At 51.3% G+C, this 27,389-nt stretch overlaps 12 protein-coding genes across 12 annotated transcripts; 5 read left to right on the top strand and 7 right to left on the bottom strand.

Moving 5' to 3' along the window:
• Positions 1–1,517: 1,517 nt before the first annotated feature.
• Positions 1,518–2,597, bottom strand: N7458_011301 (sugar phosphate isomerase/epimerase family protein; the record flags this gene model as incomplete). Its single annotated transcript, XM_056914683.1, has 1 exon — positions 1,518–2,597. The coding sequence occupies one exon, from the start codon at positions 2,595–2,597 to the stop codon at positions 1,518–1,520; it is 1,080 nt and encodes a 359-aa protein (XP_056759437.1).
• A 756-nt stretch (positions 2,598–3,353) lies between these two features.
• On the top strand, positions 3,354–4,779 carry N7458_011300 (uncharacterized protein; the record flags this gene model as incomplete). Its single annotated transcript, XM_056914682.1, has 4 exons — positions 3,354–3,524; positions 3,586–3,721; positions 3,789–3,939; positions 4,002–4,779. 4 exons carry the CDS (start codon positions 3,354–3,356, stop codon positions 4,777–4,779), a joined length of 1,236 nt encoding a protein of 411 aa, XP_056759436.1.
• Positions 4,780–4,967: 188 nt separating this feature from the next.
• N7458_011299 (putative glucokinase regulator family protein) lies at positions 4,968–7,148 on the bottom strand (the record flags this gene model as incomplete). Its single annotated transcript, XM_056914681.1, has 4 exons — positions 4,968–5,907; positions 5,966–6,348; positions 6,404–6,857; positions 6,916–7,148. The coding sequence occupies 4 exons, from the start codon at positions 7,146–7,148 to the stop codon at positions 4,968–4,970; spliced, it is 2,010 nt and encodes a 669-aa protein (XP_056759435.1).
• A 799-nt stretch (positions 7,149–7,947) lies between these two features.
• On the top strand, positions 7,948–9,500 carry N7458_011298 (putative MFS transporter; the record flags this gene model as incomplete). The annotated part of the gene is made up of 3 exons (XM_056914680.1): positions 7,948–8,094; positions 8,153–8,360; positions 8,425–9,500. 3 exons carry the CDS (start codon positions 7,948–7,950, stop codon positions 9,498–9,500), a joined length of 1,431 nt encoding a protein of 476 aa, XP_056759434.1.
• A 181-nt stretch (positions 9,501–9,681) lies between these two features.
• N7458_011297 (uncharacterized protein) lies at positions 9,682–10,432 on the bottom strand (the record flags this gene model as incomplete). The annotated part of the gene is made up of 2 exons (XM_056914679.1): positions 9,682–10,079; positions 10,153–10,432. The coding sequence occupies 2 exons, from the start codon at positions 10,430–10,432 to the stop codon at positions 9,682–9,684; spliced, it is 678 nt and encodes a 225-aa protein (XP_056759433.1).
• Positions 10,433–11,533: 1,101 nt separating this feature from the next.
• Positions 11,534–13,137, top strand: N7458_011296 (uncharacterized protein; the record flags this gene model as incomplete). Its single annotated transcript, XM_056914678.1, has 4 exons — positions 11,534–11,617; positions 11,679–12,421; positions 12,473–12,848; positions 12,904–13,137. 4 exons carry the CDS (start codon positions 11,534–11,536, stop codon positions 13,135–13,137), a joined length of 1,437 nt encoding a protein of 478 aa, XP_056759432.1.
• Positions 13,138–13,969: 832 nt separating this feature from the next.
• Positions 13,970–15,261, bottom strand: N7458_011295 (NAD(P)/FAD-dependent oxidoreductase; the record flags this gene model as incomplete). Its single annotated transcript, XM_056914677.1, has 3 exons — positions 13,970–14,109; positions 14,167–14,964; positions 15,030–15,261. 3 exons carry the CDS (start codon positions 15,259–15,261, stop codon positions 13,970–13,972), a joined length of 1,170 nt encoding a protein of 389 aa, XP_056759431.1.
• A 1,319-nt stretch (positions 15,262–16,580) lies between these two features.
• Positions 16,581–17,486, bottom strand: N7458_011294 (uncharacterized protein; the record flags this gene model as incomplete). The annotated part of the gene is made up of 3 exons (XM_056914676.1): positions 16,581–17,024; positions 17,095–17,307; positions 17,370–17,486. 3 exons carry the CDS (start codon positions 17,484–17,486, stop codon positions 16,581–16,583), a joined length of 774 nt encoding a protein of 257 aa, XP_056759430.1.
• A 371-nt stretch (positions 17,487–17,857) lies between these two features.
• On the bottom strand, positions 17,858–19,138 carry N7458_011293 (mandelate racemase/muconate lactonizing enzyme family protein; the record flags this gene model as incomplete). Its single annotated transcript, XM_056914675.1, has 3 exons — positions 17,858–18,611; positions 18,682–18,903; positions 18,963–19,138. 3 exons carry the CDS (start codon positions 19,136–19,138, stop codon positions 17,858–17,860), a joined length of 1,152 nt encoding a protein of 383 aa, XP_056759429.1.
• A 728-nt stretch (positions 19,139–19,866) lies between these two features.
• N7458_011292 (uncharacterized protein) lies at positions 19,867–21,688 on the bottom strand (the record flags this gene model as incomplete). The annotated part of the gene is made up of 5 exons (XM_056914674.1): positions 19,867–20,453; positions 20,518–20,981; positions 21,048–21,114; positions 21,171–21,381; positions 21,449–21,688. The coding sequence occupies 5 exons, from the start codon at positions 21,686–21,688 to the stop codon at positions 19,867–19,869; spliced, it is 1,569 nt and encodes a 522-aa protein (XP_056759428.1).
• Positions 21,689–22,139: 451 nt separating this feature from the next.
• Positions 22,140–23,722, top strand: N7458_011291 (FMN-dependent alpha-hydroxy acid dehydrogenase; the record flags this gene model as incomplete). Its single annotated transcript, XM_056914673.1, has 4 exons — positions 22,140–22,227; positions 22,283–23,049; positions 23,104–23,321; positions 23,380–23,722. The coding sequence occupies 4 exons, from the start codon at positions 22,140–22,142 to the stop codon at positions 23,720–23,722; spliced, it is 1,416 nt and encodes a 471-aa protein (XP_056759427.1).
• Positions 23,723–24,093: 371 nt separating this feature from the next.
• N7458_011290 (ketopantoate reductase family protein) lies at positions 24,094–25,274 on the top strand (the record flags this gene model as incomplete). Its single annotated transcript, XM_056914672.1, has 5 exons — positions 24,094–24,134; positions 24,186–24,279; positions 24,337–24,415; positions 24,472–24,650; positions 24,702–25,274. 5 exons carry the CDS (start codon positions 24,094–24,096, stop codon positions 25,272–25,274), a joined length of 966 nt encoding a protein of 321 aa, XP_056759426.1.
• Between the last annotated feature and the right edge of the window lie 2,115 nt (positions 25,275–27,389).

The following is a 27,389-nucleotide window of genomic DNA, read 5'->3' as shown; positions in this document are numbered from 1 at the left end:
CATACCTTATAAACTAGGCATTAACATACCCGAAATAGGTAATTCAGTCTGCTTTCGAATACCCCTGAATTTCTCTCTCTCTCTCTCTCTCTCTCTCTCTTTCTGTATGCCTTCTGTATCTCTCTCTACCTACGTAGCTTATCGCGGTGGCCTCTATTAAGAATAACAATATTGACGGCGAAAATCGCCGCTACGCAAAGGAAGCCAGGAAGGAAGCAGGGAAACAATCATCAATCTCTATCTAGAGAAACCTCTAAGGAACAGGAAGAGGAAGAAGACAGGAGATGGCCTATATAGGCCATCGAACAAAGCAATCTAGGAGAAACAGAAGGAAGAAGCCAGAAAACCCTCTGCATCCTGCAACATCCTGCAAGCAGGAACAATCGCTGGTCCTGCAGCCAAACGATCGAGGCCGAGGCCAAGGCCAAGGGAGGGAGGAACCTCCATCAAATATAACCCTAGTCGCTATAGTAGCTCGAATTCGGTGAGTAAACTCTTCGACAACAGTACTAGAGGCTTCTTCTCCCATTCGGTGTAGCCAGCGTAGATTCAGAATTCCTTGTGCGTGGTACTGCACGTGAGTAGCCTAATATTTCAGATCGCTAGTCAGTTATGTGGCTAAGTAGGGGGTTCTGCCGTTGAAATATGATCAAAACGCCACTTACCCAAGATGGCCACTATCGACCACCGTACCCAGACTTCGACAAACAGGGGGCCATGACAAAAGTAATATCCAGATCTAACATTCCATAACTTTGGAAGCTCATTTCCTGGAACTTGGGACCACAGAGTTCCAAGTGGGACCCGGAGACGGTTCCAGAGAAATGGAATGTACCAAATACACGACTAGATATAACATTTTCAGGCTAACGGTCGCTGGAAACGGATCTGTAGAATCCCACAGTGGAGCGGTTTCTTCACGGATCGCGCCGTCCGTTTGCCGGGAGGAATGCCGACCGTCCGATCGGGTCCCAGCATGCCAATGGTCGATCTTTCCAACCTTGTTTCTTTGTCGGTGACGAACAATGAGCTGGTTCGAACGGTCCTCGAGAGCATTCTTGTACCGCGGAACAACTCTAGATCATCCCGATGCATCTCGGGGAAGAGGAAATACGGTAGTCTGACCCGAATAGAAATATGATCTAGAGCTTGCATGGAGAAAATGACTTTCTAGAATGAGCTGATGGACGTGTCTCGACATTCTTTGGGTTTAAAACATGAATCGTGACTGGTACGCAACCAATGGGGCATGTAGAGGCATAATCGGCTATCGTAGGGGGTGGAGGGCTACTGCTTCGCGGCATCTTCGACAGGGAAGGATGAATGCCTTTGGACTCGAACACAGAGTTCCTGGGATGCAGAATGCCATGGTATTCTAAGACACTTTGCTATACACAGGCTGATTCAGCTTCGGATTCGTCTGTACATTATGAATCATATGTAAATGCTACCAAAACTGAAAACAGGCAAACACAGAAGATAAACACTTCTTTACATGGAACAATATGCAAAGTCTACTAGCTTAACCGAGCTTTTCCACCTTTCGCATCCAGCTGCTGCAACATCCGCTGCCATGATTGCGCTGCTCTTGCAGCATGCTCATTGGGTACCGATGGCTTAGACTCTCCAGTAGTTCGGGAGAATACTTCCATACTGACCCATCCAGTGTAGCCTAGCCCATTAAGACATGCATCTGCGACCGTGTAAATAGGCAGATATCCACCCCGGTCTTCCTCGCACGGAAACAGACGAGCATTCCGTGACCATAAAAGTAGCTTGGGCATACTTGGTGTTTGAAGGTACTCTGCCCGGGGGTCGGTTCGTTCTCCATCAGCTAGCTGTACCATCATGACCCACTTGGGGTGGATTTCCTGCACAAGTCGTTGCATCGATTCCTGTAGATCGACGTCTGCGTAGGCTGGCAGGCGCCCCGTTGCGCTGGTCGGATCAGCCCACAGCCTTGCTGCGATATTGAATGTGTCCAAACAAATGCCCAGATTCGGCCGGTTTGCCCGCCGGACGATGTCCCAGCTGTCCTCCCAGGTATTAATGTATGTACCCCACGCCAATGCCTCATATGCAATACGGATTGGGAATGCCACATCCGCGGCTTGTCCTAGATCGGCCACTAGTCGATCTCGGTCACCCGTGATTTGAGACGGGCCGAGGAAGGAAGAGGGAATGAGGATGAAGAGGTCATCGCCAAGAATTTTGGAAAGCTCCACCCAGTGCTTCAATTCGTCGATGCGCTGGGCATGTTGAATCGGGTCCAGTAGGCCTTCGTAGTGCCGGAATGGCTGTAGAGCCAACACTTTGAGGCCCCGCTTCGCGCATAGATCGCGGATGGCGTGCGCCGCAGCGATCTCATAGTCGCGATCGGTCCAGGCCGCCGTTCCGTTATCGGTATGACGGCGTATGGATTTGGAGAACTGCGCGAGATCATCATGGAAGAGTTCTAAACCCTGCTGACCATTCTGCGCAGCGGCTTCAATCTTGGCCGGCAGCGAATGCAGATGAGCTACCCCCAAGCTGACCGTAGCAATAGCAGGCATCCATCGCGTGTCAGGCTCAGATCGCGGGGTTGGTAGCGAGTACATCGTTATCTGCCGGCACTAAAGGGGATTCGCAATGGACAAATAGCACGAGGACAGTCGGGCGGGGTATGAGTGTGTGGGCTATGAAGCTGGTCTAGTAGAACTATATCGAGTCCTTGGTATCTTGTAGAAGTTATTGCCTCCTCCCCTTGGCTGTTTGCCACAAATATATGCAGCAGACATTTCCCCCGGAGGTTTTTTTTTCTTTCGCTTGAGCTGCTTGCGTGTCAATATGCAAGATTCAGGGGCGAGCTAATGCGTCGAACAAGTGGTCCCGGATCCAACCGCTACCACGGACATGGATCTTGCGAGGGTTCAGATGCACTTGCTCGATGCAGGATGTGCTGTTGTTGAAAGAAGATGGAATGTGGAATAATACTACACTGTGCTGTATGCACTATGCAGAATCGGGTTATTGGCCCCGGTCATGATTCATATGCGAGTCAGGCTCGCTCTGCTCACGGGCATTCTAATTTCTAATCAGGTCAGCTTATGTCTCTAGAGGCAATGCTGAGCTGAGAACTAAGTATGAACCGGTGATTCTATATGGGTGTTTTGACATATGTAACAGAGCGAATCCTCCGATTGGCCGCATTCGAATGCAACGGTCAATCTGTATAGTTGACGAGGCGAGTACCGGTATAAAGCGGTCACCGGCGACCAGTTGCAGCAGGGACTCCCCCTCGCCTGTGCTACCTATTATCAACAACTCATCACATACCACACATTTTCCCAGGGACTCATTCTTCTGCCATAGTGATGACGGTGATTACGCCTCTTTATGCGTTGGTCAATCGCCTCGGGCAGCCTGCAGTACAAGACGGCTCGAACCCGTCACCACAAACCCACTTCGAGCTCCTTCAGATGATCAACCAACTTAGGTTGGCCGTGGAAACACCGACTGAGACCGTGCTGCGTCTTATCTATCAAGTAAGTCAATAAGTACGCATGTATCTGTCATGACGAACTCGGGGCCTAACCTTGCAAAAAGCCTCCACAGAATGCCGCCTTGCGCTGTGTGATTGATATGGGAATCTTCCCTGTGTTGATAGAAAAACATCATCTAGATAGGGGAGTGTCAGCGACTCGGTTAGCGGAGCACACTGGTGCTGAACGGGACTTGATCGGTACGAACCTGGTCCATATCCCCTTTACCAGAACAGCTGGGTGTGACGATCGTGCTTGATGGCGCAGCTGGACCGAGCTCATATTTTTTGGCAGTCCGCTTGATGCGTATGATGGCGTCCCTTGGGCTGTGTAGTACCCCAGCTCCGGGGGTTTATCGAGCCAACGACAAAACTGTGGCGTTGACGCAGCCAATTGGCCGAGATGGTGTACCCTGCATGTAGGTCAAATCCCGCGTGTTTGATTCTACTTTCCTCTAGTGAGCGTGCTGACTCGACCCAGATATGATCTCACAGTGCCCACCTTGAGTAAATTATCCGAGTATCTGCGGGCTCATGAGTACACCAACCCACAGGAGTATGCCTGCTCGCCCATGCATTGGGCAGTAGGCCAGAGCCAATTCGAGTGGCTGGCTAGCCACAAAGATCAGCAGACTTTGTTCAATTCATACATGGCCAGTCGCAGACAGGGTACGCCCATGTGGTTTGACGTGTACCCCGTGGAGAGGTTGCTCGGTGGTGCGGTTCCCAAAGAGGATACGGTCTTCCTGGTAGACATTGGTGGCAATCAAGGCCACGACCTAACCAGATTCCACCAGCGACACCCCCATCTCCCGGGAAGGCTGGTGCTGCAGGATCTTCCCAAAGTGGTGAACGGAGTATCGGGTCGAGATGCAGGTATTGAGGTGATGGCGTATAGCTTCCTGGATCCTCAGCCCGTCCATAGAGCTACAGCGTATTACTTCCGTGCCATCTTCCATGACTGGCCTGATCATATTTGTCGCCAGATCTTGCGCAATACCATGTCTTCCATGGCAGCTGACCATTCGCGCATTCTCATCGTTGATTTTGTCTTGCCGGACACGGATACCCCTTTACTGCAGGCATCTTTGGACATTCAGATGATGAGCATCGGTGCCGGAGTCGAGCGATCAGAGAGTCAATGGCGAGACTTGCTGCACAGTGTTGGTTTGGAAATTAGCGGAATTTGGAATCATAGTCCAGGCATGGAGTCCGTGATCGAGGCAGTTCCTATGGCGGGAAAGAGAGATGTTGTGTGAAGTGGAGGATTCTGAAAGTCGGAGAAATTTAGAATGCCATCGTGGACCAGAACTGACGGTACTTACCAACGCACAATCATTATCTATATTCATATTGTACATCTTGACTGGTTGCATTATCTTCGAGTATTGAACTATCTGCACCTGGGTTTATCAGGTGATCACACGGTGCCAACCCATCCACCTCTTCACCCTTTTCTCTCCAACAAAAACTTAGCTCCCGCCGCAGCAACGTCGTCCACTATGAGAATTCCTTGGAACTGTAGTCCCTGCTGATCCAACTGCTCTGTCAGAGCGTACTGATAACCTTGGTTTCTCATCAATCCACCAGCGAGCACCAATTCGGTTTCTGGCGCTGCTGCATAGCCAGTGCTTTTGGGGTCTGTCAGTCTTCCCAGCGTCTTGCTGACCAGGTGAGCTGTTTGGTTCTTCACAATTGCCTCGGCAGTCTTGTCGTGAGATGCCAGCTCCAGGACAGTCTCAGCCAGCTGGGCGATACGAGTTTTGACAGTCTCTTGGTGATGGCCAGACAACAGTTCGCTCAGAAGATCAATGCTGCCATCCTTCGAGGCTGCACAACCTAGCTGGCTGATCACAGCATTCTCGAGCTTGGCCAGCCCTTGAGGTCGAAGACCTAAAGTCTGCTCTTCCAGAACAAGGAGCGTGTGCTTGATGGCCTCGATCCCAATAGAATACCCTCCACCTTCATCACCCAGCATGTGGCCCCAGCCACCTGAACGGGCCACGCGGGTATATCCCCGGTCTTCCGTCCAAGCATACCGCATGGCGACGCTTCCAGTACCCGCTATAACGACAAGTACGGAAGGTTGATTCTTGTCTACAGAAACTGACGCGGGAAGTAGGTCAACGTCACTCGTCAGCCGGAAGTTGGGAGTGGTGTTATCAAGTCCGAAAATCTCCGCCAGCGCCGGGGCTAAGGTTTCATGTAGTCCAGCACGGTCCAGGCCTGCAAGGCCGACCCAAACGGAGCGGAAATAAGATCTGAGATATTGCTTCCACTCTGCATCACTGGGTTCCGTGCCACTCGGCAGATGTTCCTTGAGCGAGTTCTTGGTGGCACCAATCAAAGTAGCCACTATTCCGGGAATATTCCCTATCCCGTCAGTCCTGGCCGCACAGTCAGTATATGCCCATGTCTCTATAGAAGTGGAGAGATAATACATACAGGTTACAGGGACCAGCGTAGCCATGACTTGTATTGCCAGAATCATCAGCAATGGCCGCAGCACATTTACTGCCCCCGCCATCAATGCACAACACAAATCGCTTTGCATCTTCTTCCTTGAAAGGCAGATTCCGAGTGGGCGGACACGCTTCATCCAATGCACCAGCCAACACGCCCCCAGCCGCGTCCAAGTGCTGTTGACAGACCTCCACCGTCTTTCCAGTCTCGGCAACAAGCATCGCAAGCTTGACGCTACGTTTGGACTGGACAAGAAGTGCATCTAGCTCCGAATCCGACATAGAGTTGCACTTGGGACTAAGACGACGCAGCATATTTCGCGATCGCTGTTCCAGTTTCAGATTAGATGCCACCATATCGACCATCTGCACCCGGGTCAGTCTCATCTTGAAACGGGCTATTCTATAGTAAGTACCATACCATGTTGCCATAGGTCTTGCCCACTCGGATCATCGTGCCTGTGCTTAGCATGTTTAAGACTAACTTCGTCGCCGTGCCCGACTTTAGTCTCGTACTGCCAGTCACAACCTCTGGCCCTGGAACCGGAGCAATGAGAAAGTCCACATCGCCCGAGCGGCCCATTGCTGAGGGTGATGCACATGCCACGCCAATCGTGACGCAGCCTAACCGCTTAGCAAAGGTAAGACATCCTAGAACATACGGCGTCCGGCCTGAACTCGCGATTCCAATGACGCTATCAAGCTCTGGGTCAAGGCTCAGGCGCTTCAGGTCATCTTCGCCCGCTTGTGCGTTATCCTCGGCGCCCTCTTGCGCTTGCCGGATAGCCGCATCTCCGCCAGCAATGATGCCAACGAACTGGGAGTGTGGAGCAGCAAAAGTTGGTGGGATCTCTGAAGCATCCAAGATCCCAAGTCTAATTGTGTTTGTGGTTGGTTATCACTGTATTATGCACAAGGGAAAGGTTTACTCACCTTCCACTAGTTCCCGCTCCGACATACACAACTCGGCCACCGCGACGTACGCGTGGTGCCAGAGCGTCAATCGCTCCAGCAATCTCCGGCAGGCAGACCTTGACACTTTCCGCTACTCTGTGGTCATCCGAGTTGATGACCGTGCACATCTCCAGTGTCGACATGCGATCAATGTGTATTGTTCGAGGGTTGACCCCCTCCGTCTGCAACTGGGCCAAGCTGCTCAAATCCATCGTGTCGACACTCGTTGAAAAGTGTTGATGTATTGATGAACGACCAACTCCCGACTGAAATCGCTACCTTGCAGCAGAAATCCGGCCAAGGTTCGCTTTCTTTGGCACAAATTCTTGTGTAGCGACTGTTGATGAGAACCCGAAAACTGACCAGGGTCCAAGCGCAAGTGTTGCCGAACACCATTTGGCATTGGCCGACCTTCCCTCTTCATCTTTGCTGTGCAGCCGCGGAGTCTCGGATCATTGCCGCGAAGAGCCGTCGAACATTGTGGTCCGTGACAAACAAGGGTCCTTCCTGATCGGCTCTCGCTCAGCGACATGCGGGTGGGGGCGTCACAGCCAGACTGCCCGAGTCGCAGCGAGAACCCAGCGTGGTGGTATTGAGCAAGCACTTTGGGGCTGTCAACCGCTGTTGGTCCTCCAAACACGCGACCTTGTGGAGCAGCTTTCCCCAGAAACTTGCCCGATGGGGAGTGATTTTGCGGTCCTCCCCGCTCGGCTCGAACGAGTCGATGGAAGGTTCAGCGGCATTTGCGAGTAACTGATACGTGATGGAGATGTTTTGATTGGCGCGTTACGCTCAGGATTTTACCACAACGCAACATCGCAATCGAGAAGGGATCGGCAAGCTGGCCAAGGTAGCGTTGCAAATACAACACTAATAACCCTCGTGTTTGAGGAGGGGCCCCGGACTTTCGGTTTTTTTTTGTCTCTCCACGTCTGGGGCTTGCAGAAGCAAGCAGTTCTTGGAGGTATTGGTCTGTGTTCGCGAGGTTCCTTTTCGTACTTGGTCGACGCGATGGAGGACAACTCGACATCTGGAGATGCCGCTGGCTCGGTGGTGCATGCCAATGAGGATGGCAAGCGTTCACTCTTCTACCAAGTCTATACACACTGCTGGTTCCAGATTAGTCTCATCAGCTTTATCTGTTTCTGTTGCCCTGGAGTAGGTTCCCTGAGATCTCTGCATGATCTAGCTCTTGCTAACGATTTGACTGATGTAGATGTACAATGCACTTTCCGGTCTAGGAGGCTCTGGTCAAGTCAACCAGACGGTAGCAGCCAATGCCACCGTCGCGCTCCTCGCTGCGACGGCAGCTACTGCGCTGTTCGTGGTAGGGCCAATCTTCGACCGTGTTGGTCCCCGAGTATGCCTGCTTCTGGGTGGATGGACCTATCCATTATACTCTGGCAGCTTGTTGTGTTTCAACGGTAAGATGGTTGCTCACTACATAAGACTTCTAAACAACACGCTAACTAATACTTTGCCGAATAGCCACCAAGAATGGGGCTTTTGTGATTGCATCTGGCGCAATTCTCGGTGTAGGTGCTTCATTCCTATGGGTTGCACAGGGAGCTATCATGACTACGTACGTCAAGGAATCGCACAAGGGACGCGCCATTGCCGCGTTCTGGATCATCTTCAATCTTGGTGGTGGTGTAGGATCCCTTGCAAGCTTCGGCCTCAATTATCACTCGAAGAGTGGCACCGTTTCGGACGGAACGTATATTGCTCTGTTGATCATCATGGCAATTGGATGGCTGCTGGGCGTATTCATCTGTCCACCCTCCAGTGTGCGCGTCTCCCAGTTGCAAGCTACCCCAGAGTCTGAGAAGAACTGGCGGAAGACTGCACGCCAGGCACTGCACACTATGACCGATTGGCGTGTGCTGTGCATGTTGCCGTTGTTCTTCTCGGCCAATGTCTTCTATTCGTATCAGCAGAATGTGGTCAATGGCATGACCTTTAATATCCGGACTCGCTCGCTCAATGGTGCTCTCTACTGGATTGCGCAGATGCTGGGAGGTTTGGTTATGGGACTCATCCTCGACATGCCGGGCTTTAACCGACCGATGCGCGCTCGCATTGGTTGGGTCTTCCTGTTTGTTACTGGCATGACCATTTGGGGTGGTGGATATGCCTTCCAGAAGTGGTCTGATCGCCGGATGGCCGTGGGTCTGAAGCAGGACATTGATTATACTCAGGGCAGTGTCTCTGTCGGTCCGATCTTCCTCTATATTTTCTACGGCGCGTATGATGCCTTCTGGCAATCCTTCTGCTACTGGCTCATGGGTGCTCGCTCCAACTCCCCGGCCGAGGCTGCCATCACGGTTGGTGCGTATAAAACGTTCCAGGCGACCGGTGGTGCCATGGCCTGGCGCATCAATGCCTTGAAGAAGCCCGCCATGACGCAGTTTGCCATGGATTGGGGTCTTTGCATGGGCTCACTCATCATTGCCATTCCGACAGTCCTTGCCGTGACTCTCACGAGTGACCTTAATCCAGAGGCCGTCGCAGATAGTGATGCCGCCAAGTTGGAAGAGAAACCTCAAGTGGAAGTTAAGGCGTGAGATGATTGGCAATGACCGTTCTAGTTCGAATTCACACAATGCCCCTTATATGGACAAGACTGGACATGTCTTTGCCTTGCTCCCTCTCCAGGGGCATGCTCTCGTTTGTTCGTAGACCATTAAGAGAAGCATATGTACATGGATCATTCGCAAACATAGCGCGCAGTCAATCCCCGTCCCCTTACCGAATACAGTTCTTCAGAATAGCAGTCTCCATCCACAACTTGGTATATTGTTGGTGCAGCCATACCATAACCGGACCCATGGGAGCGGCCTCGGCCTTGCCCAGGCCCTGGTAGAAGCAGCTCTTCAAGGTGAACTCAGCCTCTCCTTTATCCTGCTTCACCACTGCGCCGATCTCAAACAGGCCATCGGAGGGGCGGACGCCTTGTTCGCGGGGAGATGCGCCACAGCGGACCACAATCTTCTCGTCGGTCTTCTCGACGACCTCGAAGTGGTCGGTGATCAAGGTGCCGACCTCGTAGCTGTTGGAGAGGAGGTCCTTGCGGTCCCAGAGATGGTGGGCGGTCTCGGGGCTTTGGTATTTATTGGCAAGGTACGCACGCTGAGGAATGTATCCTGTAGGTGCAAAGTGAGTGTTAGAAGACATAATCGCAAGTTGTAGGGCACAATGAAAAGCGCAGAAGCTTACCCATGCCACCCCAGACACCCGCACAAAAGGCCTCCACCAGCTTGCCCTTCTTCTCCAGCAACGAGGGATTGATCTTATCCAGTGGGATGCGACGAACACAAACGTCATGCAGGGTCGGGTTACGCTCGGGATTGAACTTTTGGAAGAATGGCGAGGAGAAGATCGGGTCGGTGGTGTCCATGGGTTCAAAGACGTCATTGCGTGTGGCTCCGAAGAAGACACCGACCGAGGCGACGGTGCCGGCGGCAGTGACTTTGAGGACGCGACTGATGAGGCCCATTTCGGTGAGTTGAAGATGGGCTGGAGGGAGAGGAGGGGGAGGAGGAGGAGTGGAAGAGAGTGAGAGAGTGAGAAGGTGAGAGGGCAGCTTCGGAGGTTGGAGAAGGAGGAAACTGCGGAGAAGAGCCCGACCGAGGGTGCCCCGTCACGAGGACTCGGCCAATCCGCCGAGACCTGAGGAACTGGGAAGAGTACGATATTTCCAGTTCAGAGATATGGAATTGACTGTATTAGAGTCTCCTAAATAAAATGACTGACCGGAGAGATATAATACATTCTAACCTTGGAAGTGGCTCGAGTGCAGAAACTCCTGTGCAGAGGTGAGTGTGAGTACACGCCGAGATATATACTTCAGTCCAGATCGAACCTCCATCCACCATCCATCACTCCCAACTCTTCCCACACTCCCCCACAAAACCATGCCATCGACAGTGTGGATTTACCGGAGAGCACACCCTACCAGAGTGCATGAATCATGTGTCTTTTGGTGAACCACGTTCGCCTGGAAAGCCCCCCGCAGATCCTCGATCGTCGACTCGGGAATCCCGAAAGCTGACGGGACCAACTGCTCCCGTTGCTTCAGGCTATGCGGATCCAAAGCTAGCAACTCACGAGAACCCTGTCGGCAATACTTAGGAATCCATGTTAACATAATTGCGACTCAAGGATATGTTGCAATGAGGTCAAATGAGCGCTTCCTGGCCCCAGCGACCACGACGCGTTAGCCGACGGTCCTTACCGAGCTAGAATGCATACCAAGGACAGGCTGAGCCCCAACAGTCGGAAATGCCGAACAACTTCACTCCTCCACCAGTCCACAATCCACTAGAAGGGATTCTCCCATTCAGCCGGGGTCCAATGAGACCCAATTCATGGCCCACTAGTCGTGTCTCCGCCATGCTTGACTGTGGGGAACGATTCACCAGGGCCGATTGTTCGAGGTGACTATTTCAAACCCCATTCTCGCCCCTCTGATCGATGATCGCCCGCCACTTCTGGTCTCTCCGGGTGCATTGACGTTGTAGGGTAAGACCTTAGGCCGTCCGGCACTATGATCGAGACCAAGGAAGATTCGAACACCGCTTCTAGTCATCTTGAAACCATGGCTGAAGTCGATGAACGAGGCGTTGCCTCGATACCAGACTTGAAACTGTCTGTCGAGGAGCAAGATGTGAACAATCCTCAAGTCAGTCACTGCTCACTCAAACACCTCATACAAGCTGAACCCTAATACAGACTCACTATAGAACTGGTCCCTCTCCGCTAAGCTATCTACCTACCTCACCATCTGCTCTTTCACTTTCTTGGCCAACGTCAATTCCAGCAACTTTGCAGTTGCGACCCAGGCTGTCATCAAAGAGTTTCATGTCACCCAAACCCAGGCTGGTCAACTGGTCTGTTTCAATGTCTTCATGTTCGGCGTGGGAAACATCTTTTGGGTTCCGCTCATGCGGGTGATTGGAAAGCGCCCCGTTTATCTCCTGGCAATGCTAGGACTTTCCATGATGAATGTCTGGTCAAGCCAAGCTACCAGTTATGGTGAGCTGCTTGCGGCTCGTATCTGCTCTGGCTTTCCAGCCGCCGCAGCCGATGCCACAGTACCCGCCGTGGTCGCGGATATGGTCCCTGCGAAGGATCGCGGTCATTACATGATGATTTTCCATTTGGATTTGACTGGTGGACTATTCGTGGGGCCTTTGATCAATGCGTATCTAATCCAGGAAGAGAATTGGCGCTGGATGTGCTATTTTCTGGCAGTTGCTGTTGGCGTTGTCTTTGTGGTAGCCATTTTCACCATTCGAGAAACCTCGTACATCAAAAGACACAACACGGAGCCCTCGCGCAAGCGATCTCACTGGGAGTGGATGTCTTTGACCCTTGGCTTCAACCGGGATGCCTCCTTCCTCCGGGCACTTTTGGACATCCTGGGCAACGCGACCTATCCTCCTCTGATTTGGTGCTCACTGACCATTGGAATTTCGGTTGGGTGGTGAGTGCTTCTCTCATATGGTTCACTGCAACTCACTGACCCCGTTATCAGGAATATTGTCGTCCAATTGACTTCCACCCGCACATTCACTAAGCCCCCTTACAATTGGAGCTCCGGGGATATCGGATTACTCTCTTTGTCCGGTTTCATCAGGTGTTTATTCGCCTTCTATCTTGGTGGCCGATTGATTGACATTATATCAAGTCGAAGTACGGCCCGACACGGCGGTCCTCGGCTACCTGAATACCGACTCCCTGCTATAATTATTCCAGGCACCATCGGTCCCGCGGGGATCTTGATATTTGGACTTTGTGTGGCACACAAAACACATTGGATTGGTCCTGCCTTTGGCTATGCTATGCAAGCCTTCGGTGTGGCCGCTATATCCAACGTCGCAGTGACATACTCATTGGAGATGTATAAGCCGGTTCGTCATGTAAATTCTTATTTATTCTTCTATCACATAGCTGACTATGAAGTAGGTTACGGGTGAGGCGCTTGTGAGCATTTTCGTCATCCGGAATACCATCGGCATGCTTCTATCCCTATACGCAGCGAACTGGATTGAGCGACAAGGCACGGCCCCCGTGTTTGGTGAAATGACTGCAATCCAGGTAGTCAGCCTCCTGTTCGCCATCCCTTTGTATTTCTGTGGAAAGTCTCTGCGGGCATTTACCTCGAGCTATGGCCCCATGAAGCGATTCCAGGACATGTAAAGAAAACTCGAATCGTACACGAAAGTCGATGATATAGTTAGAATGTCGTCTTCCTAATTACGTCTTATAAATCCATTGCAATATTCCAATTACCAGTCTAAGCGATTCCAGTTATAAACCCTCTTCTTGGGATACATGGTCTTCTTTTATTGTTACATCATATAGATATATTAGTTACTTTCGGTAATAATTTCCCACAGGATCGTATCGAAGCCCCCGGTACTGGTGAAAATACGAGTTACGAACTGGTTCAATCCCGCATGAGAACGAAGTAGGCGAAGCAATCGGAGTTTGAGAATGGGGTAAATGTAACGTTCGCAGCCGCCCCTACAAGTCTACGTAAAGGCCTAGTGCGGGGCTCTGCTGGTCTACTCCTGCTCTAGAACTGATATGGTCCTTGAGGAGAGCAACCAAATTTTTGAATTCCTTCGAGATCGCTGTGGGAGTCTTGTTACATTTGAGGTGATCTTAGATGATTTATTTCTACAGGACTACTTAAACAAGGATACAACTACAAAAGGTTTTAGTTAAGTGTACCAAGTTAGAAGAGTAGCACCAGATGCGAGCAAGCAAGATAGTGGCGTAAGAGGATACTTTAAAGAGAGTTACGAATGGCAGCTGGCCGGTGCTTCAAAGTTATACGAAAGGCAATAGTCTTATTTGATTCCTTTTTGAATCATTATTAAGGATCAACAATAATCATAAGAATGCTCTTCATCCATGTATGCATAGCATTAGCATCCCAAGGGCCCGTAGGCATACGACCCCAGGGCTTGAGATAGGTACTGCACCAGTTTTATAGAAATAACGGAAGGCACAAAGAGTACTACACTCAGTTTCGCTTTTGAATTCTCTCCCACTGCGGCTCAAGATTGCGACCAATCGCGCGAGTAGCCTCTTTCTCCAACTCGCGCTGGCTCAGGCCAGTACGCTTGGAGATCTTGGATGCGGAGTCCTCGCGGGACAATTGCACTGGCAATTTCTATTAGCAAGTCATTCAAAGCAAGCCTACGCGAGATGACAGCATACCATGAAGATAGACGGCGGCCTTTTTGCCAGAGTACATGGCGTGGGGAACGTTCGTGCTACCGTCGCTGTTGGCATCACCAACGGCATAGACACCGGTGACGTTCGTACGCATGCCACTAGCGTCGACGTTAATCTTTTCTTTCGTGACATTCAGATGCATCTGATACGGCAAGGAAGACTGCTGCACAGCCGCAAAGTTGGTGATGAAAGCGTTGCGCTCGATGGGGTCGCCAGTGGTAAAGTGCACCAGGAACTTGTCAAACTGCATATCGGTGGCCTTGTCCTGGTGTGTCTCGCCATCCTGAAGGCGCTCAATAGAGGCTATGGTGCGGTTCTCGATCTTGATGTTCCAGGCCTTGAGCTGCTTCTCCCAGTCTGCGTGGGCCGCAGTGGCCTGGGCCTCCCCTGCCAGGGTCTGGGTGCCGTTGACAAAGGCGATAATGTCCGAGAACTGGGTGTTCACTTCCAATACACTGCCTAGTACATCAGACAGGTTGCCGAGGATACCAAAGGGCTGGTCTCGGTGCTCGTAGCCATCGCACCAGGGGCACCAGAAGATACCCTTGCCCCAAGCTTCTTTCAAACCGGGGGTATCGGGAAGCACATCCCGCATACCAGTACCAAGAACGATCTTGCGAGCAGTGTAATTGTTACCCGACGTATCAACAACTGAAAACCGAGAGACTTCATTAGTACCGATAGGAGTGATCGATTTGACAGTTGCGTTCTTGATATGGGCCGTGGGATACTTGAGGATCTGTTCGCGAGCCAGGGCGCGGAACTCGGCGGGCGGGGTGCCTATTTCCAAGTCAACATGGGGAGTACACGCTATATGAAAACAATCAAAGATATTAAAGTATTACCATCGTTGCCAATGACATCGTGCATGTTACGCGTAGGGCCATTACGGTAATGCTGGCTGTCGAAGAGCAATGCGGTTCTCCGCACGCGCGAGACGCCACTTAGGGCACTGAGACCAGAAGGACCACCGCCAACGACGATAACATCGTACTCTGTCTTGGGAATGGACTCGGCAGCCACCAGGGTCCACACAGACAGGGCGATGGACAGGAAGGTCGCGATTTTCGGAGCCATTGTGACGCAGTGCGAAAGGAGACAGTAACCTGGAGAGGACGAGAGAGGAAACCACAGAGCAACCACAGGCTCCGGAGAAGCTACACTTGGCCTTTTATAAGCTTCCAGGTTCTGCTTCTCTGTCCATTGATTGAGGCGCTTTTTCGCTCATAATGTCTCATATCGACTGAAATCGTGAGCACCCAAGCCCACTTGGCGCTCTGGTCAGGATCGTGACTGGGGCGTTGTGGGGAAAAAAGCAAGATTCCTGACCTTTCATCTGTTACTAACTGGGTTAGTTGCGGAGATCGTCGAGATCGGCAACCCTTGCAGAGTCGTGCAAACTCTAGCGCGACATCTGCGTGGAGCAACTCGGATGGCGCGGGTTGCAGGATGGATGCAAATGGCACTCTGGGTGCTTTGCTTGCATGGAAGAAGCAGGGCCGGGCGATTGGTAGGCTACACTCTCACCCAGCGTGCCTAACCGCGAAAGATCAAGCCATTGCCAGTAGTCGGTCAATCCCGATGGGCAAAGGGTCCCACGGGGACCGACCCTTTAATGCCCCTACGAAATAAACATCGGCTAGGCTGCGGGAGATAGCTAGCCATAAGCCATGGAAGCAGAGCTGCAAGACCCAGATCGTCCGGCCGAACGCTGGGGCTGGCCGCTCTTCACCTGGATATGATTGGCTTCGAGGACGCCAACCTGGCAGGGTTGAGGAGGTTGAGGAGCTGGACTTGGTTGTGATCGGCCTTCACGTCACACAAGCTCGAGAAGACGGTGCAACAGGACTAATACCTGGCTTCTATTGCTGTCACTTCCGGAGAAAAAGAGAAAAAGAGAATGGCAGAACGTGGCATGGATTCAAATTCGACATTGCAGTTAAATTGTCGTCACTCCGTACTGTGAGCAGCGGCACGTTCACGTCCTCGGAGACATGATCGTGATCGATGACTGGTGCATGTTTGCTGTTTTCGCTGCCAATAATTATCCCGCCTGGCAGGGCTTCAGCTCAGCCCGATCGATAGTCCAGTGGATTCTGCAGCGCAAAGTGGGTCGACCTTTTCAGCTGCCAATCGTGCTTCTTAAGAGTGAGATCATGAGAAGATTATTACTCTTCAAGTCGGAACCTTGGAAGATCCGTCAAATCTGGAATCAAGTTCGATGTTTTCAATTTGCTGCACGGATAGTGCTGAGGTGGGAGGAAGAAAACGAAGGTGAGATGTTGAGCTGTCATTTTGCTACAGATCCCGTGACTTTATACCAACACGTACTCGAAGAGCAAAGGATTCATCTGGTACCTTCATTCCCGTTCATCCAACAATTATCTACTCCAGTTCTACCGCCCCATCCACCCTCCATCCACCGTGTGCACTTCACCACTAACATACGCACTGGCCCGGCTGGCCAAATACACCACCGAACCCTTGAAATCATCCGGATTCCCCCAACGCCCAGCAGGAATCCGCGCAAGAATACTCGCCGCCCGCTCCTTATCCTGAATCAGCGCCGTGTTCATGTCTGTCGCAACGTATCCAGGTGCAATGGCGTTGACATTGATCCCCTTGGATGCCCACTCGTTTGAGAGGGCCTTGGTGAGCTGTGCGACTCCTCCTTTAGCTGCGGCGTAGGCGGGGACAGTGAGACCGCCTTGGAAAGAGACGAGGGATGCGATGTTGATGATGCTCCCGCGTTGACCTGAGGAGTTGGGGGTGCGAGTGAGCATGTATGCACCGACGTCGCGGCAGAGTGTGAAAACAGTCGTGAGATTGACTTGAAGGACCTAACCCGGCAGTTTCAATTAGTGATTGCCGAACTCTGGACGAATCGAGTCATGAGAACGACGGACTGACCTCATCCCAGTCGTTGTCGGGGAAAAGATGACTTGGATGGCGTCGTTGAATCCCAGCGCAGTTCAACAGGATATCAATATCATGTCCACCCTGGATGACTGTCGCCACCAGCTGGGAAACAGACTGCTGCGAAGCCAGGTCGGCCGTGTAAATGCTGACTTTTCGACCCAGTTGCTCAATCTGCTCTTTTGTACCAAGGTTGCTGGTGTCCCGCTGCGAGAATGTCAGCCATTTTGCATGTTCTTGACATCTTTTTGATACCCTGGAGCTCGTACCTGCACTAATACAATGTCGGCTCCTGCTTCGGCCAGTGCAATTGCCATGGCTTGCCCAATGCCACGGGTGCCTCCGGTCACCAGGGCAGTTCGGCCTTTCAGCGAGAACAGATCCATGATAGATGAGAGTCGAGTGTGATGTACCTTTTTTGCTGGACAGAATTGATCTTCTCAGTTCCTGCGGGGAAGAAAGCGCCTTATATCGGAGCGGTGCCCGGTCTCTCCCTCATGGCTTGTGCCCCCACGCTTTCCCCGCGCCGAGTGGGGAGATCGTCTAGAAGGATGATGCGACGATCGAGGATTATGTTGTTGGGTTAACTGACACCGAGGAGTTCTCATACGGGTTATGAGTGATTTCGTGATGATCTCTCAAGGGTGAAGTGGGTAGACGGGTGGAAACTCCTCTTCAACCCAAGTCTTGGGGGGGGGGGGGGGGCAAGGAAGATATCAGAATATTATGTATTCAATGCAGTCTAGAAATCATTAATCTACCACTCCCGAATAGACCCATCAGGTCCAAAGAACTCCTTGGGCTGCCAAGGTTCTGTCTCCTGGCTGATCTTGCGCACCAACTCCTCATCAATCTCAATACCCAGACCGGGCTTGGTGAGGGCTGCTACGTATCCGTCCTTGATATGAAATACGGATTTATCCACCAGATAGCTGTTCAAGTCGATATCTCCGGCCTCAAGATTATAGTGCATACCCAGGGACATCTCCTGGATCACAAAGTTGGGGGTTGACAGGGCGATTTGCATAGATGCCGCCAAGGCAATGGGGCCCAGTGGGCAGTGCGGCGCGATGGCCACGTCGTAGGTCTCGGCCATTGTCGCAATGCGCTTGGTCTCGGAGATGCCACCGGCGTGGGCAATATCAGGCTGGAGTACATCCACGGAACTATCCTCTAAAAAGCGCTTGACGTCCCAACGGGTGTAAAGTCGCTCGCCGAACGCGATGGGAATGGTGGTGCTATTCGAGAGCTGTTTGATGGCTTCGGGGTGCTCACACAGCAGAGGCTCTTCAATAAAGAGAGGTTGGTGAGGCTCCAATGCCTTGGCCAGCTGCTTGGCCATCGGGCGATGTAGGCGACCGTGGAAGTCGAGGCCGGCGTCCAACCCCAATGCCTTGACTTGTTTGAGACGATCGACGCAGGATTGGAGGGCAGCGGGGGAGTCGAGCCAGTTGAGGTCCTCGGTGGCATTCATCTTGACGCACTTGAGTCCTTGTGCAATTCGGGCCTTGCTGTATCGCATATGCGTTAGGTTTTGGAACGCTTCTCGCTTCGGGGGTTTGGCAATCGAATTATACATACGCCATAGCCTCGACATCGCTCGGGCGGTCGCCACCGATCCAGCAGTAGACCTGCACCTTGTCGCGCACCTTTCCGCCCAGCAGCTGGAAGACCGGAACTCCCAACTTGCGGCCCTTCAAATCCCACAGGGCAATGTCAATGCCTGACATGGCGGACATGAAGACCGGGCCTCCTCGGTAGAATCCCAATCGCCAGATAAATTGCCAAATGTGCTCAATGTCGCTGTGGACAGGGTCAGTGAGGGGAAACGGGGGGATGGGCTCTCTGTTTGTGATACGCACTCGGCTTCAAACCCGACAATGCGTGTGATGATCTCGTCCAGTGCTCCTTCGACAGCCAGCGAGTGGCCCTCGAGTGTCCCCTCACCCCAGCCGAAGTTGCCATCCTCATCGGTGACTTTGACAAAGAGCCAGCGGGGCTTGACCCGGAAGTACTCGATAGACTTGATCTTGGCCATTGTGTGGAGGGCAGAGCGGGAATAGGGAAGATGCAAATGCGCAAATACCACGGAGGCAATTCCAAGTGGCGGAGCAGAGACCCGGCGTCATATATGAAGTCGCCGATCGCGTCGAGTAGGACCCCCGCCTCCATTTGACCCCTCCCCTCATCCTCTTCCCCATCGGATGATCCTAATGCACCCCCATCCTCCACTCCTCTTGGTGACACCCCACGCGGGGGTCAATAGAGAGCCGGGAGGGGGGAACAGAAATTCGGAAGAAGTCCGGGAGAAGTCTGGGGGTGGAGACGTCGCACCACGATTGTCCCCCACGCTACCTCGAGATCGCCCTCATTGGTGGAAGAACTTGGGGTAAATGGTGTTGGGTTGTGGAGCGACAGAAGGGCTGAAGAGGGAAAAAAAGGAGAGGAAGAAGGAAGATGGCCGGCCAACAAGCGACGCGTTGGAGACGCGACGAGGCCGAGGGAGGTTGTGACTGTACCACGGTAAAAGCCACCCCACCAAAGCGGCGAGTCCACCGAGCACTATTGCCCCGATTTGAGAATGAGAAAACAGTAAGCATCGATGGTTACTGGAGCTTAGGGATATATATAATGGATTCGGATTCAAATAACAATGGGAATTATTCAGCCTTTGGGAATCCTTATCCTTCCTATTGTCCTACCCCATAGTTCCTAGGTATAGCATCGAAGCATCCAGCATGCCAAGCAGACCCTTTTTCCCCATTACTAGTATAGATAGCGGAAGTTCAGGTTCTCCTTGTCCGTCAAGTCGCTAAAAGCAGTCCGATCAAGCTCCAACTGTCGCTCGTACTCTGTCTCAGCTCCAGCGATCACCCCCTGGATCCGGTCGCGTCGTCGGTTTTCCCAAGCAAGTGCAAATCCGAGCACAATGATCAATGCAATTTCGACCAAGTTTGCCACAATCATGGACCAGATGCCCAATGAATACCCGGGAGCCTGCTCCGATTTATAGAAGAATGGACCTGCAATGTTGCCCACGCAGACTCCCAGGAAGATCATCGCGTTGGTGACCACCTTTTTGGTATGGCCGGCAATATTACCCGTGAGGATGGAGAGGATGATCACAAACGATGCATTGTAAGAGCCGGTCATGTAGTAGCAGATCAACCGTCCCACCCGGTGGGACTCGGAGACGTAGTGCAGACCAAAGGAGCCAGCCAGGTTAGGAAGGAGGAACAGCACAGCAACGATACAGCGATTGCCCGGTGGAAGGCGATCGTTGACAAACACCGCTGTGAGAATCATAATAGCAATGAACGCTCCATACGGAATCTGCATGAGGGTTGTGACCACTGTGTTCAGCCATTAGCTGTCAGTCATGGAATCTCAGAGTTGGGAGCCCATCAAGGTGCATACAAGTAGAGAAGCCAAACCCCTTAATAATCAAGGTGCCAAAATTCGAAATACCACCGTTGGGAATATTCCCGGAGAATCCAAGCAAGAAGAAAATCCATACTTTCCAATCCAGAAAAGCTTCGAGGATCTGTTTCGGTTTCATCGTCCGATTCTCTACACCCGTTTGGTTGTCGCGCAGACGCTCGACGGCCAGGCGCTTCTCGCGGGCGGACAGTTGCGGGGCCGTGACGGGAGAATCGGGAAGGAAAATGATCATGACGATACCCCAGATACAGCAGAGGGCCCCGATGATGAGAAACTCGTACTTCCATGACGGAAGAGTTCCCTTGATCTGGCCGATGCCGTATCCAAAGAGCCCACCAATGGCAATGCCGAAGCCGTTCGCCGTATACCATAACCCGATTCGAATGGGCTGTTGACGACGAGTGTACCACATACTGGTGATGAGCATAAAGGCAGGGTCACTAGGCGATAAGTCAGGATTTATGACCATCAATATCAAGTGCAGAATCAATCTGATTGCAACTCACCTGCATGCTTCGGCGGCGCCTGAAATGACTCTGAGCACCGCGAGTTGGGTGAAATTCTTCGCAGCCGCTGTATTCATGTTAGTGCACGAAATTGACAGGTCGGAATGAGCCGACACCAGATACCTTGTAGCATCAAGAAAAAGCCCCAGAGAAAGATGTTGACGCCAAGATACTTGCTAACGGGGAATCGCTGCATCAACAGGTTGGTGGGAAATGACCAGACCAAGAAGCCAAAGTAGAAGACACTTGAGAGCCATGAATACTCTTTACCGGAAAGATGCAGGTCATCTCGAATGCCAAAAATGGCAGCATAGGATAGGGTTGTTTTGTCAATCTAATGTAATGACAGTGTAAATAAGCATGCTTTCCTCTGCTACTCGGGATGAATATATGAGCCTTACATAGTAAAAGGCATAGCAAACTGCCAGAAACGGCAAGATCATCAGGTCGATTTTTCGAACAAGTTGTTTCTCTTCTCCTGCCTCAAATGCTTCGTGCATATCCTCCAGGTTGTCAAACAATGCGAGCGCAGCGTCGCCATTGTGAATCTTGGCTGTGTCGGTAGGGATGTGCGACCCTTCAACGTGTCTCGATGCAGGTTTAGGGCCTGCAGTCGAGTCCAGGCTGATGTTTTGGGCCATGATTGATCACTTTGTTGAAATCTCAGACTTGTCAGTAGACAACGTCCCGCGATATAGGTCGGATGAGATATCTGATATAGTGGGAAGGGACTTGTTCTCCTCTTTCACGCCCCAGATTCCCCACCAACGAGATCGGAATGTTTTGTGGGTCAGAAGACGATCACAACGCGGAGAAGCCCGTGAGACTGGGGTCTACATTATAGTTTCCGCCCCAAACATGCCATAATCACTCTAAGAATCGGGATGATGATCGTCATCATGCTCTCCTGCGAGGTGTGTAACCCCCACGCAGCATTCGGGAGGAGTCCGGGACCCCGCTTGGATCGTCCAGGGGATAGCCTAGCCCCATGTTGCCCAAACACAAGGAAGCTGTCCTTTTGTACGTCAGCCTCCCACGGCAAATGAAAGATACGTCCTTGTGGTCATCGGGTATCAGCAAATAGGTCTTATCATGAACCTTACGCAAGCAGAGCTACAGAAACACAACACGCGGCAATCGTGCTGGGTCGCCATTCACGGGGCCGTCTACGATGTCACAGGTACGCCGGAGAAACTATTTGTCGTCGGTCTGAGACAATGTGCTGATACCTCCAGTAGACTTTCTTGAATCACATCCCGGAGGCCCGGCAGTCATCCTCCGCTGTGCTGGCAAGGACGCTACTGAGGACTTTGACTCGGTGCATTCACCAGACCTTCTGAAAGAGGCATTGCCGGAATCTGCCCTACGAGGATACATTGATCCGGCTGCATTGGCTGTTGTCAGGGCTACTGCAAATGATGAAGCCAGACCATCATCAGATTCAAAGGCCCAGGGCCCTCCACCCCTCGGCACGCTGATCAATCTGAACGATTTTGAAGAAGTGGCCAAACAGTATTTGCTAGCCAATGCCTGGGCATACTATTCCTCCGGGGCCGATGACGAGATAAGCAAGCGAAACAATCGTCGTGCTTACCAAAAAGTGGCTCTTCGGCCTCGTATCTTGAAGAAAGTCTACAGTGTGGACACGACCACGTCAATCCTGGGTCATTCCGTTTCTCTACCGGTCTACATGTCCCCTGTAGGTATCGCCAGGCTGGCACATCCAGATGGAGAGTGTGCTCTAGCTCGAGCAGCTGGCAAGGATGGACTCGCACAGGTCCTTGCCAACAGCTCCAGCATGTCCGTTGAGCAGGTCAGGGAGGCGCGTACCTCTGAAGATCAACCTCTTTTCTTTCAACTATATGTCAATAAAGACATCGAAAAGTCGGTGGATCTAGTCAAACGTGCCGTTAAAGCAGGTGCGCGAGGCATTTGGATCACGGTGGATTCCCCAGTGGTAGGAAAGAGAGAAAGTGACGAGCGGCTCAATCTGGCCGTCACGGTAAGCCTTGTTCTATGACAGTTCGCAAGAGATGAGACGCTCATATTCGTGCAGGCCTTGGATAGCGACGCTCAGGGACAAGGAGTAGCCAAGATTATGGCGAGCTCCATTTCGCCTACCATTGACTGGGAAATTCTGTCCTGGATCCGGGAACTCACTGACCTTCCTGTGGTCATCAAAGGTATCCAATGCGTCGAAGACGCTGTTCTTGCATACGAGCACGGCGTCCAGGGTATTGTATTATCGAACCACGGTGGTCGATCTCAAGACACGTAAGAAATACTACCTCTCTCAAAAAAGGCCATCTGCTGATATTGCGTCTCTGCTTAGCGCCCAATCACCACTCTTGACTCTTCTCGAGATTCGAAAGTTTGCACCCCATTTGCTGGATGGGAAAATGCAAATTTTCATTGACGGTGGTATTCGTCGTGGGACCGACGTGCTTAAGGCTATTGCTCTAGGGGCAACCGCTGTTGGCCTCGGTCGGCCATTTCTGTTTAGTATGTCGGCGGGCTACGGCGAAGCTGGGGTCCGTCGAATGTTAGAGATCCTTCGACAGGAGATTGAGATGAACATGGTTTTTCTGGGAGCTACAAGTCTTAACGAACTACGACCGGAGATGGTAAATGCAAGTCGTTTGGAGAGAGAGATGATTGGAAGTGTGAAGCTATAAGATTTCCGGAATTCTACCAATGAATCAATGTTGAGAAACGTTTGTTGTTCGATAATTAGGATGTACAGAGCCGTCTACCTCGATCTCGGTGATGATGGGATTAGTTTAGCCTATTTCGGAGTCTTTTCAGATCTCGGGTAAACAGGGATACATGCCTATTGTGAAAACGGCGAGTATTCACCGCTCGAAACAACGCCGAGATCAGCAGGGACTAGCGGTATGAAGCCTGCGACCCCCACGCCGGAATATCGCCGACCCCACTATGAAGGTGCGGGGAGAGAAGTCCGCCGCTAACGCTGGGGACGATGACAATTATCTTTAACCTTTGGATCAGACGGCCAGAAGATCCCTGCACAGTCCATCCCTTCGCCATGTCGGATCATATTGACATTCTGCTCTACGGCCTAGGAGCGTAAGTAGAGTGATACCACTCGAGGGTGTGGTTGTCGCTGACATGCAATAGCGTTGGCTCCTTTTACGCCTTCATTCTGAATCGCTCCGACCGCGTACGGCTGACGGTAGTCGCAAGATCGAACTACAACGCTGTACTGGCCAATGTGAGCTTGTGTACTTCCATAATTCAAAGCAGTGGTACTGACTTTGTTCTTTTCAAGGGAATCACCATCAACAGCGAGAACCATGGACAGCACAACTTCCGACCTTACAAAGGCAAGACTGAAAATCCAGTAACAAGTGAGTAAAGTGCATTGCTAATGTTTAAGCTACAGTTGTCAAATCTCCTGCTGAAGCATCTACCATGGACTACGTCGTATGCGCACACAAGGCGATTGATCAGGATGAGGTGGCAGCCCAATTGAAGCCCGTGGTAGACCCCAGTCGCACCACCATTGTGGTGATTCAGAACGGTGTTGGAAATGAAGAGCCATTCCGGAAGCAATTCCCTCAAAACTCCATTATTACCTGCGTGGTAAGATCCTGCAAACTTTACGGCATAGTTGAACAATACTAACCTTAGCAGACCTGGGTGGGAGCTATACAGAGTAGCCCAGGTGTCGTCAAGCACACCAAATCCGAAGATATGCAGATCGGCCTCTTCCCCAACGCAATACTCGACAGCACCGTTGAGAAACAACGTCTCGACACTTTTGCCGACCTATTGCGTCATGGCCAAACCTGCTTCCAGGTCCTCGATAACATGCAACAACAACGATGGGAGAAGGTTGTGTGGAACGTGGCGTGGAACTCATTGACCACGCTGACTATGGTTGATACGCAGACCTGGCTGCACTCCTCACCCGATGCGGAACCGTTTACCCGCAAGTTGATGCACGAGGTCATTGCTATTGCTCGTGGGTGTGGTGTGCCATTGGCTGATGAGTTGGTTGATCAGCTCATGAATAAGATTAATGCTATGCCTGGCATTGGAAGTAGTATGCAGACGGATTGTAAGAGTGGTCGGCCCATGGAGATTGATGTGATTCTGGGATTCCCCGTGCGCAAGGCTAAAGAGCTGGGTATCGAGGCGCCGTATCTGGAGGCCATATATCTCATTCTGAGAGCGGTAGATGGTCGACTACGTGCTGCACTGTGAGCTGTTGAGCTGTAGAGCAGTATAAACCGATCTAGACATTGTGATTCAGAGTATCAAATTTCCACAGATGGAATTGTTAGAGCATCTTGATATGATTCCTGGCCAATATTGGTCTCGTTGATACTTTATAGAGTGACACCCCCAAGAGCTCACCCCACACCACGGATGTTAGGGACAGCTGGGTTGTTTAGCAGCGGTATTCCGAAAGCTCGCGGCTATTTCGGATAATCTCCCGCGTAAAATAAACGAACTCAAGACAAATCCCATATCATCTCACAGGTCACGTTTTTGGAGCGATCATTCACTGGCAAAATGATCGAAGTCACATTCGACCTCCCCCCTCCCCTCCATGCAGGACTTTCCCTCGTATCAACTTCTCTAGCCTACCCTTTAGGGTCGGGGGCTAGTAAGCACTCAGTATCAGGGCTATGGCATCATCTGTGTCTCGTACGGTGACTTTCTTATTGAAAGTGACTTCCACTATACATGTGTCGTATGCTGTATGCACCTTACCGGACGCTGGTTGTGTGTTTCAAAGCTTGATCGAATCCAATGCATCCAATTTCAGCAGTCTTATCGAGTCAGAATCCAGCGAATGCTACAGCACCGTAGTGGCAAATGCAGTCTGTGATACAGAGTAACAAAAGCATCTTTCGCGACGTGTGGCCGGATACTTGTTGCAGGTGGTCATCGGATTGATGCCGAATCAGGGGATCCGACATTCTGCGACAAGGGCTAATTAGCATCGGCTCGACCAAGAGGTGTCTAAGGCGCTGTCTCTCCCACATTCTGCAGGAATTTTGCGTTTCTAAGAGCGAAGCAAACGTCCAAGACAGGAGTAACACATCTGGTGTGCTAAATTCTGTAGACTTTGATAATAGTGTGGGGACGCCCCTCATAGATAACGGGTTACTTTAGGGGGCTAGCTCCGGGAGTGTGCCTTGGTGCGAGTTTTTTCAGCCTCAAAAAATCAGGTCCTTGCCCATAGATTAAGCCTGTGCACGGTAGTACTTGCTTCTCAGGCTCATAATATAGGTCCTAGCATTGCCAGCAGACTATCGCACGAACGGGCAGCCTACTACACTTTGGGCGCAAGGACTACTGCTATTTTTGGAGAACCGCCCGCCTGTGCTTTGTGTGACCACGGGTTAATGGAGCACTACTTGCCAGTCGTTCTATAGCTAAAACGATTCCACATTATGTCCGGTCTGCATAATGTTACTATAGGAGTAAAGCATGTTATCTATACAACGTATGTTCTAAGCCAATCGATTTTCAAGTTAACGAGGGTTAGGGCGGCAAGGCGTACTCGGTGATAGGAGCAGAGGCATTTGAGTGTTTCCTTACGCGCTGACTGATAAGAGTCGGGCGTTAATGCGATCGCCTGCTTCCACTCGCCTCATATCGTTTAGGGCCCCTTTGAGTTTACATCAGAGAGTTTCCCGGTAACTATGATGGATCTATCGAGAGCAAAAGAGTGCTGATGGGTAAACACTACTTGCTTTTGACCTTTAGGTTTAAGCACTAGCTATATATGATAATCGGTGAGATTTTATCTCTACTAGATAGTCATAATGTGGAGCATTACTGGCGATCACCACGCAACCAAGCCGTGAAAGACTAATGCAGAGGTCACTACCAGGGTAGGCAAAGATGCGAGGCATATGTACAGAGAACCTGTACCGTACGGTTACAGGTAACATCGTGAATTATCCGGTCAAAGATGCAATGAACCACAATAAGGGAAGCGGAGAGGGTTCTAATCGTGCAATGGATAGGGTAGGTAAGCTGAGTCGCTGAAGCAATGTGCAAAGAAAATTGATACTGCATGACTCGAGGAAATGTTATTCCAGAGGCCAGGTAGCGCCCTCAAAGCGCTATGAGCGTAGAGTAGCCAAATAATTCCGATCCTAGGAATTAAATACAGAGCCAACATGGTCTAATACGACTATGCTGCATATCCCTTGTCAGATAGCAGATAAGATCTTAGTTGGGTGGAGATGAAGTCTATTATTCGAGATATCGACTACATTATGCATGTGCAGGTTGAATAGACGCTAGAAATGCTTTCACCAAAATATGTCAAACCCATATATCCTAGTCCAAACGTGACAT

This window comes from Penicillium daleae (assembly GCF_028827525.1).
Source record: "Penicillium daleae strain IBT 16125 chromosome Unknown utg000009l_segment0_segment0, whole genome shotgun sequence".
NCBI lineage: Eukaryota > Fungi > Ascomycota > Eurotiomycetes > Eurotiales > Aspergillaceae > Penicillium > Penicillium daleae.
The sequence above is the reverse complement of the archived record's forward strand: the minus strand, read 5'-3'. Positions and strand labels throughout refer to the sequence as shown.